Consider the following 15,490-nt stretch of genomic DNA (forward strand, 5'->3'; position numbering starts at 1 on the left):
TTATCCAACTGAATTGTAATAATAGATAAACATAAAATATAGATTCATAAATATCGATCGAGAATCGAAAATACAACGTTATCTATAAAATGGATTTTATGCATCTAACATTTTTAGTAATACATAAAAAATGTACTATAGATATATTATAATAAATTTATAAATTATAAATATATATAATACTCATTTTTTTCATTTCAATAATTTGAATTTATGCTAATATTATAATTTACATTGGTAGGAATAGTTATATATATATTAATTTAATTATCATAAGGTATAATAATAGATTAATCACTATTAATTTTTAAATTTTATAGTTGAGGTATAAATATATTATATTTAAAATTTAAAAAAATAAAATATAAGTATATTAATAAAATTTAATGTTATAGTTCTAGTAATTATAAATAATACGATAAATATAATATGTTATTATTATATGCTTATATATATAATTTAATAAAATACTCTATCAATAACTAATATTGAAATATTATTATATTGTGAACCCTTCATATAATAAACATTAATATTATCGAAAAGACAAATAATAATGCATTATAATGATATCATTTTTATATATTTGTTAAAGATCCACTTCGGGATATGTGGTTTTATATTATAAAAATTTGGATCCATGGAGAAAATGATAACGACTCAATTCATGTTAACTGTCATTTTATTATTCCATATTAACTCTTATTATATTATTAGTTTTTATTGAATAATCATTTTTTAATCTAAAACATTACGTTACCATATAATTAATAAAATATAGAATTTTTAATAAATTATTTGAATGTACATACATTGATAACTATATCAATAAGTATATAAGATAAGAATGAACAATGCATAGTATTTAGGAAATATTTATCTAAATGTATATATTAAAATATCTAATATATCTTATCTCTCTCCTCTTAAAGGGTAATTTAACAATTTAATTACGCATAGCTTTCTATTATACTTTAAAATATGCATCAATACTTATTTATATGTTAATATTTAATAAGGATTATTTTAAAAATAATATGCAATCAAAGACTTATTTAATCTTATAAGTACGGATTCAGTGCTAATTGTTGTTTTAAAGAATGGAAAAGATGGGAAAATATATTATAAAATTACCCAATAAGGTATATTGGAATAAAAATAAAGTTATTGAGCACATTAAAATGAGTTTTGAATTTATCTACATTCATTAAAAACAATATAAATTTATTTAATTTTCATAGAAAATGTAGCATGTAACTTAATTTGAAAATACTATAATTTTAATAAAACAGTGGTATGTAGCATTAGAAACAAATATTAAATATTTAAAATATATTAGAAAATATTTATTTATATACTTTTAAAAAATATACTAATAATAGATTTATTAATTTTTGCATTTTTACATATTTACATGTTCATGGGTATAAATCTATTTATTAAAACATGAGATACAAATTTGTATTTTTCTATATTGAGACATAATATAAGAAGATCCATTTTTAACCATTATAAAATTCCTTAAATTTTTATAATAAAATTAGGATGGATATTATTAATAATCATAAATTTAAGCATAATTTATGTTATACATATGACCAAAACAAATATCTCCAATTTAAGGAAATTTATATAATTTCAATAAATTATATATAAATTTACTATTGTATTATTACTTTACATTAATTTTAAATTAATACTAAAAATAAAATATGGTTAACTACAGATAATTTTTATATAGAGAATCCAATTCTATGTCCCCTATTCTGATGCAATATATGAAATTAATATGATATAATTAATTTATAGTTTAAAAATAAATCTCCAATATGTTAACTAGTACAGTGGTACATATAATTTCTTGAATAAAAATATTTGTTATTACACATTTTTGATATTTTACTATCTATAAATTAATAATACGTCCATTTTAATAGACATTTTTATTTTATTTTTTTAAATTGTTTCTTAGTGTAAAGAGTTTGATTCTTTGAGGGGGGATTTTTCCGATGAATTGGATGATTCTGGAGATTATATTTCTACAAGTGGAACCCTCAAGCACTACTGCCCTGATAAACAATGTAAAAATTATATCAATCTAGTTAAGGGTGGGTGTTTATGGTTATTAGAAAGATTTTATGGTAGTAAAACAGTTTTTTTCCATTATTCAAATAACAATATTGATATTGTTGTATATATTATGATGTGGTTAGGCTATAAATTAAATAAAATGGTAAACACTCAATTTACCAATATAAATGAATTTTACGATAAACATATGAAAACTATCCAAGAATGTAAAAAGAATATAGATAATGTTGAAGGTTATAGTAGTTATAACGATCTTATAAATAAAAAAAATGATTTTTTGAATATTCCTAATGAAGATATGTCTAAATTTTATGATGCATTTAAATCATTATGTAAATTGTATACTGAATGTGATAACAGCGATTCAGATTACAATAGTTATTTAGAAAATACTCAAGAATTTGTTAAAAAATATGAACAACTTAAAGATTTGGATATTTCTGAAAACGAATCATATAGTCAACTATTTTCTATATTATCAAAGGATTATGATAATTTTAAAAATAAATGTTATTATTTTCCACCTCTTCTAACTTATTCACTAATTTCAATTGCACTTATATTTGTTGCAATACCAATTTTTTTGGGAATTTCTTATAAGGTAAATAATAAGGAATTAAAAAATATTTCATTTAAATATATGCAAACGTTAACAAAAAAATCGTACGTTTTTTAACATTTTATATTAGTATTCATTATTTGGATTTCGGAAACGATTTCAAAAACAAAAATTAAGAGTAAAAATAAAAAATATAATGAAGAAAATGATTCATTAATATATTATTCGAAGAGTAGTGATTATTCCGTGAATAGTAATAATGATTAATATATTTTAAGAAACTGTTTATTGAGGAGTAATTTTTGCATAATTTTTATATAGTTTTTATGTTGTGTCAGGGTTGAGGTTATGTTTGTAGAACCCATATTCGGGTTAGAGCTAAGTATTATATTGCATTTAGTTTTGTATAATTTGAACACTAATTAAATATATGTGCTATACCCGTATGTTTAATTTTGAGCTGAAGTTAAAAATATGTACTTCCAAAGGAGCATTGCCATTAATATGAAAAGGGCCACATCCCATTTTTTCATAAGTTATAATATATATAATTAGTGTTCATGTCGATTTTATATGATTAAAATAAAATGTCTACGTTGCATATATCAATTCATATTATTCTATATCATAATTATTTATTATATAAAACTTGTTAATATGTGGTTATATTGAATTATGTATAACATAATATGTTTCTTCATTTGATTAAAATTTTATTTAGTGAAACTTATAATTTGTGCTACAATTAAATTAAATTAAATTATATTACGCCAATATAACTTTAATAATAACATTATATATGAAGTTGGGTATTATTATAAGATGATTAATTTGGAACAATTGTCTACATTATAATATATCTTCATATTAATATGTGTGTTTTTAAGATTAATTAAACATATTACCAATATATAATAGGTAGTCATAAAATATCGATTCATAAAATGTCGATCGAGGTTCAACAACACAACAACATCTATAAAATATATTTTATGCATCTACCATTTTTAATAATACATAAAGATTACATTATAGATATATGTATACTATCCTTTTAACTTTCGATTATATATAGTATCATTTTATGTTAAAGTTTTAATTAATATTGATAGAAATCGTTCTATATACATTAATTTATTTACTATAAAGGTATAATATTAGATTAATCGTTATTCATTTTTAAATTTTATATTTTGAGATATACATATATTACATTTAAAATAGTTAAAAGACAAAATATAAGTATATTAATAAAATTTAATGTTATATTTTGTTCTAATAGTTATAAATAATATGACAAAATAATGTTATTATTATATGCCTATACATATAAAATAATAAAATACTATACCAATAATTAATATTAAAATATTGTTTTATTGTGGAAATTTCATATAATTAAATATTAATTTTATTGAAAAGACACATAACAATACATTATAAAGGTATCAATTTATATATTTTGTTAAAGATTCAATTTTGGATATGTGGTTTAATATTATAAAAATAAGAATCAATGGAGAAAGTGTTAAAGACTCAATTCATGTTAAATGGTATTTTATTATTCACATTAGTGTTTAGTGAATAATCATTTTATAATCCAAAACAACATTAATGTATCATAGAATTAATAAAATATAGAATTTTTAATAAATTATTTGAATGATATACATTAACTATAACAGTAGAATATATAAGATAAAATTATGTATAATATTTAGCAAATATTTATATAAATATATATATTAAAGGCTAATATATCTTATCTCTCTCCTATTAAAGGGTAAAATAATAATCTAATCAAACATAGTTTTCTATTATACTTTAAAATTTGCATTAATACTTATTAATTTTTTATATGTTTAATATTTACTAAGCATTATTTTAAAAATAACATGCATTCAAAGACCTATTTAAGCTTATAAGTACGGGTTCAGTGCTAATTGTTATTTTAAAGAATGGAAAATACGGCAAAATATATTATAAAATTATCCAATAAGATATACATCTAAATTGAAGTATATTGGAATAAACATAAATTTATTTAACGCATTAAAATTATTTTTTAATTTATCTACATTCATTAAAAACAATATAAATTTATGTATTTTGCATAGAAATGGAACAATATGACTTATTTTGTAAGTGTTATTTTAGAAAAGACTGTATTATATATTATAAGAAACAAGTATATAGTATTTAATATATTTAAAAAAAAGACTATTTATATGCTTTAAGGATTGTAATAATAATAACTTTCTTAAATTTATATATTTGTGCATTATTTAAGTTTTATGACGTCATTTATCTTCGATATTAAAACATATGTATAAGTATATATTTTTTAAATTCATTATAAAAGTACATCCATTTTTATAATAAAGTTATACTATATTTTATTAATAATAGTATTTTTTGTATAAAATGCATCATATATACATATGGCAAAGTGTGTAAGCAAGCCTCTATTTAAGATAGTTTAGCTAAATATCATAAAATAAGTATAATATTTTAGTAATACTAATGTATTATTATTTTATATGAAGTTAAAATTAAGAATAATATGTCTAACGAAAGATAACTGCTATGTAAAGATCTTGAGTAAATATACCATATATTCTATGCAATATATTTAAACAACATCACCCCGAATAATCTCCAATTATAACAGAATTTCATTATAATGAATTCTAATGTGGTATATATCCTTTTTCTTATATTATTCGTATGTTATATTACTATAAATTATATTAATTTTAATTATAGTACCATTTATGTTAATACATTTTTTTGTTTAATTCGTAAAATATATTCGTAGTGTGAATCAATTAATGCGATCGATAAATATTTTTATGATGATCCGAATAACCCGGAAGAACGTGATTTTATGGGATTATTAAATAGTTCATTCTCTGATTGTAACTTTAGTAATGATGAACAAAAGATTATCTCTGGTTTTATAGTGTTAATACATACGCTTGGAAATTTAGAAAGTGATAAAATTGTTCAATACGCTAGTTTATGGTTAAGTCATAAACTAAATCAAAAAAAAGAAAATGGAACGACCAGATTAAACGATTTTTTTACTGAACATATAATAACAAATAGTTGTTATATTAAGTATATAGATAATGATAGTGATGATAATATTAATAAGAGTGATATAGAAAAAAAAATAAATATGATGAATATGGATATTAAAGATATATCTAATTTTTATGATGCATTTAAATCATTATGTAACATGTATAGTGAAATTAATGTAGACAACTACCAATGCAATAAATGTTTAGAAAATGCTGGAGAATTGTTTGAAAAATATGAAAAACTTAAAAATGCTTTAGATATTAATAAAGGAAGTTCTTATTATGAACTATTGTCTAGTTTATCAAGTGATTATAAAAATTTTGAACAAACATATAATCTTGAATGTAGTAGTATCTCACCACTTGTAGCTTGTTCACGAAGTTCAGTAACAAAAAATACACTAATTTCAATTGCAATTATATTTGTTGCAGCATCAATTTTATTGGGAGTTTCTTATAAGGTAAATAATAAGGAATTAAAAAAAATATTATATATATGCAAACATTAACGAACAACTGTACGCTTCTTAAAATTTTATGTTAGTATTCGTTATTTGGATTTCGGAAACGATTTCAAAAACAAAAATTAAGAGAAAATCTAAAAAAGTAAAGAAGAAACTGATCATTAATAAATTATTCTGAATATGATGATTGATGTATTTTAAGAAACTGTCTATTTGGAAATAATTTTTGTATAATTTTTATATAGTTTTTATGTTGTGGAACCCATATTTGGGTTAGGGCTAAGTATTATATTGCATTTAATTTTTTATAACTTAAACAATAATTTAATATATGTATAATTCCGTATGTTTAATCACGAGATTAAATTCAAAAGTCAAATATGCCCTCCAAAGGAGCATCCATTAATGTGAAATGTGTCGCATAACATATTTATAAGTTATAATATATATAATTGAGGGTTCATGCCGATTTAATTTGATTAAAATAAAATATCTATATTGCATATATTAATTCATATTATGATATATTATAATTGCCTATATAAAAGTTAATATTTGGTTATATTGAATTATGCATATCATAATATGTTCTTTATTTTATGAAAATTTTATTTAGTAAAACTTATAACTTGTATCATATTTATTTTGATTAAAATCGTATTTTGATAACCGAACAGTATAATAATATTATTATCAGAGTATAATTATAATTCGATTAATTTGGAACAATTACCTACATTATAATATACCTTCATATTAATGATTATATTTTTAATGTTAATTAATTATATTACTAATGTATAATAGATAATCATAAAATATAGATACATGAATATCGATCGAGAATCGACAATATAACATAATCTATAAATTATTGTTATGCTTCTAACATTTTTTGAAGTTGTAATTGTATTAATAGAAGTTGCTTCATACGCTTTAATTTATTTATAATAAAGATTTAATAATAGATTAATCACTATTAATTTTTAAATTTTGAGGTATAAATATATTATATTTTAAAATAGTTAAAAAATAAAATATAAGTATATTAATAAAGTTTAATATTATAGATATAATGCATTATTATATCCCTATACATATAATCTAGAAATTATCAATAGTTAATATTAAAATGTTGTTTTATTGTGAAACCTTCATATAATTAAATATTAATTTTATCGAAAAGACATAATAATACATTATATATTTGTTAATTATTCAATTTGGAATTTGTAGTTTTATATTCTAAAAATATGGATTAATGGAGAAAGGGTTAAATTCTTAATATTAAATATCATTTTATTATTCCATATTATCATAGTTTTTTATAGAATTAATAAAATATAGAATTATTAATAAATTATTTAATGTATATACATTGATGACTAAACAAATAAAATGTATAAGATAAAAATGAACTATGTAAAACATTTAGCAAATATTTATTTAAATTTATATATTAAAATAGCAATATATCTTATCTCTCTCCTCTTAAAGGATAATATAACAACCTAATTAAACATAGTTTTCTATTATACTTTAAAATATTATTAATATATATTTATATGTTAACATTTACTGAGCGTTATTTTAAAAATAACATGCATTTAGAGACTTATTTAAGCTTATAAGTACGGGTTCAGTGCTAATTGTTCTTTTAAAGAATGGAAAATATGGCAAAATATATTATAAAATTACCCAATAAGGTATATTGGAATAAAAATAAAGTTATTGAGCACATTAAAATGAATTTTGAATTTATCTACATTCATTAAAAACAATATAAATTTATTTAATTTTCATAGAAAATGTAGCATGTAACTTAATTTGAAAACATTATAATTTTAATAAAGCATTGTATATAGTATTAGAAGCAAATCTATAAAAGTTTAATATATTTTATGGATTATAGTAATAATATAATTTTTAATTTTTTAGATTTATACAGTATTTAAGTTTTTGAAAGACAATCATTAAAACAGAAGATATAAATATATTCCTTTTCTATGTTAAAATATACTTTAAATTCTTTATAAACGTATATCCATTTTTATAATAAATTTATATCAAATGTTAGTAAGAATAGTATTTATTGTATAAAATGCATCATTATTTAATCAAAAGTTTATTAAGCATCCCTCTATTTAAGGTAACTTAGCTAATTAGCATAAACACAAATAAAACCTTTTTTTAGTAATAACATTATTTTATTATTCCATATTAATTTATTGAAAAACTTATATTTAACTATAGACAACTGTTATATATAGGGTTAAAGTATTAGCGTCACATATTTGGTATAGTATATATAAAAGAACATGCTTCTACTCAATTTACAAACCAAAAATAAAATCCCATTATAATGAATAAGCAAATGGTATATGCATTTTTTTAAAAATAATAATTTCCTTTACATTTTTTGATATTGACCATATATAAATATCATTAAACTTTATTTTAATAAAATTTTTAATAATTCGCGTTTTTATTAATTGTTTTTAAATGTTTTTTTAGTGTGAAAGGTTCAAAAATGTAAGGGAATGGATTTCCGATGAATCGAAAGATAAAGAAAACTATAAAATTAATGATGATAAATTTTTAAATGATTATTGTGATAATAAGCAATGTCAAAATGATTTCGATTTAATAAGTGCTGGATGCTTATATTTGTTGGATCAATTATATAAGAATTCTGGTGTGTTACCCTCTCCTTCAAAAAGTAATCCCTATATTGTTGATTACATTTTGATATGGTTAAGTTATATGTTAAACCTGACCAATAGTGAAGAAAAAGACAATATAACGGTTTTTTATAATAATTACATAAATAGTTGTAGTAAGTATAACACAGAAATAAGTGAATTAAATGAGCATGATCATGATAATTATAAGGATCTTATAGATAAAAGAAAGGAATTTTTGGATAAGAATAGTAATATTGTATCTAAATTTTATGAAGCATTTAAATTATTATGTAACTTGTATAATGAACTTGATTATGAAAAAAACAATTGCAAGAATTATTTGGATGATAATAGTGATTTTTTTAAAAAATATCAAGAACTTAAGCAAGATACTAGAATTACTGGAAATAATTCATATAATAAACTATTGTCTACTTTATCAACTGATTATGATGATTTTAAAAAGGAATGTAAAGATATTTTATCCTTTCTATCGAAAGAAACAGAACAAAAATCTAGACAAACTCTTTTAAATAGTTTTGGAGATGATTCTGAATATAATATTGGAGAATATGTAGATGATTCTGGACAAGATGTACATAATTCTGATGTTGCATCATCAAGTTCATCGATAGTAAGCAAATTAATTCCAGTTTTATTGATATTTGGTGCAATAGCATTTTTTTTAGGAATTTCTTATAAGGTAAATAATAAGGAATTAAATAATATTACATTTAAATATTATTTTAATTATATATATGTAAGCGTTAACAAAAAAATCATACGCTTCTTAACATTTTATATTAGTATTCGTTATTTGGATTTCGGAAACGATCTCCAAAACAACATTTAAGAGAAAAGCTAAAAAAATAAAGAAGAAAACTGTCATTAATATATGATTCGAAAATAGTGATTATTTCAGGAATAGTAATAATGATTAATATATTTTAAGAAACTGTCTATTGGTAAGTAATTTTTGATCATAGTTTTTATATTGTTTTTATGTTGCTGGCCAGGATTGTGTTTGTGGAAACTATATTCGAGTTAGGGTTAAGCATTATATTGTATTAATTTTTTATAATATTACCACTAATTAAATACATGTACCATCCCTGTATGTTTAATCTCGAGCTAACGCCTAAATGTGCAACCAAAAAAGGGTACTACCATTAATATGAAAAGGGACGCATAACATTTTTTCATAAATTATAATATATATGATTGAGTGTTCATATCGATTTAATATGATTAAAACAAAATGTTTACATTGCATATATTAATATAGATATTACTATATATTAATTCATATTATACTATATCATAATTACCTATATAAAAGTTTTTAATTTGTGGTTATATTGGATTGTGTATAACACAATATGTTTCTTTATTTGATGAAAATTTTATTTAGTAAAACTTATAATTTGTATTATATTTGTTTTAATTTAAATTATATTACGCCAACTGAACTGTAATAGTAGCATTATATATGAAGCTGGGTATTAATTATATGATGATTCATTTGGAACGATTGCCTACATTACAATATATATTCATATTAATACGTTGGTTTTTAAGATTAATTAAACATATTACCAATATATAATAGATAGTTATAAAATATAGATGCATGGAATATCGACCGAGAATCGACAATATAACATTGTCTATAAAATTTTATTATGCTTCTAAGATTTTTAGTAATACATAAAAAATTGAACTATATATAAGATTTTTTAAGTTTTAATTGTAGTTACTATTCTCTTTTTATATTTTATATTTGTATTAAAAATAATTAGTATTAATAAAAGTTACTTTATATACATTAATTTATTTACTATAAAGGTATAACATTAGATTAATCACTATTAATTTTTAAACTTTATGGTTTTGAGGTATAAATAAATTATATTTTAAAACATTAAAAAAATAAAATATAAGTTTATTAATAAAATTTCATATTATATCTTGTTATAATAATTATAAATAATATCATAGATATAATTCTTTATTATTATATACCTATACATATAAACTAGTAAAATGTTATACCAGTAAATAATACTGAAATATGTTAAATTTAGGAAGCATATACAATTATATATTAATCCAAAGTATATAGAAAAAGTATGTAATAATTAATTTAATTTGAACTAATAATATTTTTATTATGTTACTATATATATACAAATTCACAGATATATAATTTAAATATAATGTTTTACGAAATTATATACATGTCCTAGAATGCTTGATTTAAAAACTACGAAACGAGGAAATATTATACATTGATTTAAAGTATTTTTATTAAGCGCATTAATTATTCCATTGTACTGTACTATGATATAACCAAAACAACAATAGTAATATTAGATTAATATATTATATTCATTCGGTACATTATATGGGTATAAATTCATTATATATATTATTAAACTTGCAATAAGGCTAAAATTGTATATATTCAAGATCAAATGAAACATTATAACATTAATTTGAGTAATATTTAATGCGATAATATTAGAACCAACACTAACAAGCAAAATAATATTAATAATTCTATAGTCTTATTAAAAATATTGTTTTTCATCATAAAACTAAATATAGTTTATTATAAAGTATAAAATCAAACTATATATTTAAAAAATAATTATAAGGCATTTTTAATGTATACACGAATTGAAAGCTTTAATGTTAAAGGAATACAATACATAATTAGCTATATAGAATAGGTAAATCTTATATGGCTACATAATTGTCTTAAAAAAGTATAATTCCCTTATCTCTCCTATATAAAATGCAAATATATCAACCTAATTACACATAGTTTTTTATTATACTTTAAAATTTGCATCAACACTTATTAATTTGTTAATATTTAATATATACTAAGTATTATTTTAAAAACAATATGCATTAAAATACTTATTTAAGCTTATAAATACGGGACAGTGCTAATTGTCGTTTCAAACCGTGAGAAATATGTGCAAAATATATTATAAAATTATCTAATAAGGTATATTTCTAAATTTAATTATATAGGAATAAAAATAAAGTTATTGAAAATGTTAAAATATAATTGGAATTCATATATATTAATTAAAAGTAATATTAAAATTATGTATATGCAATTAAAAAAGGGAACAATGCAACTTAATTCAAAAATAATATAATTTTAGAAAAACTGTATTATATATTATAAGAAACAAGCATATAAAAATTCAATATATTTTAAAAAATTATTATTTATATACTTTTAAGGATTATAGTAATAATATAATTTATAATTTTTTAGATTTATACAGTATTTAAGTTTTAGAAGGGCAATCATTAAAGCATAAAATATGACATTTATTTTCTATATTAAAGCATATCTATAAAGATATATTATAAATTCATTACAATGTTAGTTTAATTTTTATAATAATGCTCGTATGAGTGTTATTAAGGATAACAATTTATGCAAAATTGTATTTAACATTCCCAAAATAAGGAAATTTATCTAACTACCATAAAAGTATAGATTGTTTCATATTATCTTTAAATTGAAATTAATAACAATAAAAATATTTTTATCTACAAATAATTGGTGTATACAGGGTTAAATAATTGTATTACCTATTTTAGTATATATATATAATATGATACCCCCTTAACCTATAGATTATAAATTATATTACATCATAATGGATGATAGACTAGTATGTACACTTTTTGATATCATATTTCCTATAAATTTCATTAAGTTTTATTTTAATATCATTTTCTTAATACATATTTTTATCAATTTTTTTTAAATGGTTTTTTAGTGTGGAAAATTTGATTTTTTGAGGATGTATTTACCCGATGACTTGAACAAAACTACACCACTTGATTTTTATGGAAATCAGAATTTCAAAAATTATTGCCCTAGTGCAAGCTGCAATACTGAACTAGAAAAAAATACGATTGGATTTTTATGGTTACTTGGAGAATGTTATTCTGCATTTAAAAATAAAAGTCATAATATAAATAGTGTTAATGCATTTTTTATATATATTATTTCATGGTTTAGTTACAAATTAAATCAAAACAAAGGGAAAAAATTCACCACAATAAACGATTTTTTTACTGAACATGTAAAAACTAGTGGTAAATATGAAAGATTTATAAATGATGCCTATAGAATTGGAGAGCTTAAGGGATTCATGGATGAACGAAATGATTTGCTGGATATTAATATTGAAGATCTGCATAAATTTTATGATGCATCAAAATTATTATGTAATATGTATATGAATGCTGAAAAAAATAATAATGATAGCACACTGTTAAATGATGCGAAAGATTTTGTTAAAAAATATACAGACCTCAACGAAAGCAATAATATTGAAGGTACTGCACGTATTAAAATATTGTCTGCTTTATCAACTGATTATAATAATTTAAAAAAAAAATGTACTAACAAAGGTGATAAATATAAAGATTTTCCATCCATTCCAGAGACAATAGCAAATATTTATGCACTAAAATCTGGAGATACATCATCAAGTTCGTCGATAGGAAACAAATTATTTACAGTTTTATCGATATTTGTGGCAATAGCATTTTTTTTAGGAATTTCTTATAAGGTAAATAATAAGGGATTTAAAAATTATTTTCATTAAATATATGCAAACGTTAACAAAAAAATCATACATTTCTTAACATTTTATATTAGTATTCATTATTTGGATTTCGGAAACGATTTCAAAAACAAAAATTAGGAGAAAAAATAAAAAATATAAAGAAGAAAATGAATCATTAATATATGATTCGAAGATTAATAATGATTAATATATTTTAAGAAGCTGTCTATTGGGAAGTAATCTTTGCATAATTTTTATATAGTTTTTAAGGTGTGGGGTAGGCCTAAGTATTATATCTTTATTTAATTTTTTATAATTTGAACACTAATTTAATATATGTATCATTCCGTATGTTTAACCACGATATGAATATTAAATATGCAACCAAAAAAGGGGTACTGCCATTAATATGAAAAGGCCCCCATAACATTTTTTCATAAGTTATAAAATATATAATTGTGTGTTCATACCGATTTAATATGATTAAAAAAAATATCTATATTGCATATATTAATATAGATATTGATTATATATGAATTCATATTATGGTATATTACAATTGCCTATTATATAAGTATTGATAACCCATAGCTATATTGAATTATCCACATTATGATATACAATGCATTTCTTTGTTTGGTGAACACGTTTATTTATTAAAACTTATTATTTGTATCATTTATTTTGATTCAAAGTATTTTTATAACCGAACTGTAATAATAGATATTCATAAAATATCGATCGAGGTTCAACAACACAACAATATCTATAAAAGATGTTTTATGCATCTAAAATTTTTAATAATTTTTAATAATTGCACTATATATACAATATTTTTTAAGTTCTATTGTAGCTATTATTTTCTTTTGTATTTCCTTTACATTTGTATTAAAATTAATTAGTATTAATAGAAGTTAATTTATACGCTTTAATTTATTTATCATAAGGTATAATAATAGATTAATCACTATTAATTTTTAAACTTTGTAGTTTTGAAGTATATATAAATTGGAAATATATTATATTTAAAATAGTTAAAAAATAAAATATAAGTATATTAATAAAATTTCATATCATATTTTATTCTAATAATTATAAATAATATTATAGATATGCATTATTATTATAAGCTTATAAATATAATATAATATAATAAAATACTCTACCAATAATTAATTTTAAAATATAGTTTTATTGTGAAACCTTCATATAATTAAATATTAATTTTATCAAAAAGACACATAATAATACATTATAAATATATCAATGTTATATATTTTGTTAAAGACCCAATTTGGGATTTGTAGTTTTATATTCTTAAAAACTTGATAAATAAAGAAAAGGTTAAAGAGTCAATTAACGTTAAATATTTTTTTATTATTCCATATTATATTATCATTGTTTAATGAATCGTCATTTTATAATCTAAATTAGCATTGTTTTATCGTAGAATGAATAAAATATAGAATTTTTAATAAATTATTTGAATATATATACACATTGATAAATATAATAATAGAATATATAAGATAAAAATGAGCAATGCAGAGCATTTAACGAACATTCAATTTAATTTATATATTAAAAGAGAAAATATATCTTATATCTCTCCTCTTAAAAGGCAATATAACAACCTAATCACGCACCGTTTTCTATTATACTTAAGAATTTGCATCAATAGTATTTATATGCTATATATTTAATATTTACTAAGTATTATTTTAAAACAATATGCATTAAAATACTTATATAAGCTTATAAATACAGTTTTAGTGCTAATTGTCGTTTTAAAAAATGGAAAAAATGGGAAAATATATTATAAAATTACCCAATAAGGAATACTTATAAATTAGAATATGTAGGAATAAAAATAAAGTTATTTAAAATGCTAAAATATAATTGGAATATATATATATTAATTAAAAGTAATATTAAATTTATATAATTTGCATAAAAAGTGGAGCATATAACTTTAAAATACTATAATTTTAGAAAAAAC

General features: G+C 19.8%; 4 protein-coding genes across 4 annotated transcripts; all 4 read left to right on the top strand.

The window, feature by feature from the left end:
* Nucleotides 1-1,829: 1,829 nt before the first annotated feature.
* Nucleotides 1,830-2,867, top strand: PY17X_1373900 (PIR protein; the record flags this gene model as incomplete). Its single annotated transcript, XM_034637684.1, has 3 exons — nt 1,830-1,847; nt 1,973-2,692; nt 2,781-2,867. The coding sequence occupies 3 exons, from the start codon at nt 1,830-1,832 to the stop codon at nt 2,865-2,867; spliced, it is 825 nt and encodes a 274-aa protein (XP_034493617.1).
* A 2,466-nt stretch (nt 2,868-5,333) lies between these two features.
* PY17X_1374000 (PIR protein) lies at nt 5,334-6,346 on the top strand (the record flags this gene model as incomplete). Its single annotated transcript, XM_034637685.1, has 3 exons — nt 5,334-5,348; nt 5,469-6,197; nt 6,281-6,346. 3 exons carry the CDS (start codon nt 5,334-5,336, stop codon nt 6,344-6,346), a joined length of 810 nt encoding a protein of 269 aa, XP_034493618.1.
* A 2,216-nt stretch (nt 6,347-8,562) lies between these two features.
* On the top strand, nt 8,563-9,757 carry PY17X_1374100 (PIR protein; the record flags this gene model as incomplete). The annotated part of the gene is made up of 3 exons (XM_022957367.1): nt 8,563-8,577; nt 8,715-9,587; nt 9,692-9,757. The coding sequence occupies 3 exons, from the start codon at nt 8,563-8,565 to the stop codon at nt 9,755-9,757; spliced, it is 954 nt and encodes a 317-aa protein (XP_022813795.1).
* Nucleotides 9,758-12,570: 2,813 nt separating this feature from the next.
* On the top strand, nt 12,571-13,670 carry PY17X_1374200 (PIR protein; the record flags this gene model as incomplete). The annotated part of the gene is made up of 3 exons (XM_022957368.1): nt 12,571-12,585; nt 12,694-13,494; nt 13,584-13,670. The coding sequence occupies 3 exons, from the start codon at nt 12,571-12,573 to the stop codon at nt 13,668-13,670; spliced, it is 903 nt and encodes a 300-aa protein (XP_022813796.1).
* Nucleotides 13,671-15,490: the final 1,820 nt, after the last annotated feature.

The sequence above is a fragment of the Plasmodium yoelii genome (assembly GCF_900002385.2).
Source record: "Plasmodium yoelii strain 17X genome assembly, chromosome: 13".
Taxonomy (NCBI): Eukaryota; Apicomplexa; class Aconoidasida; order Haemosporida; family Plasmodiidae; genus Plasmodium; species Plasmodium yoelii.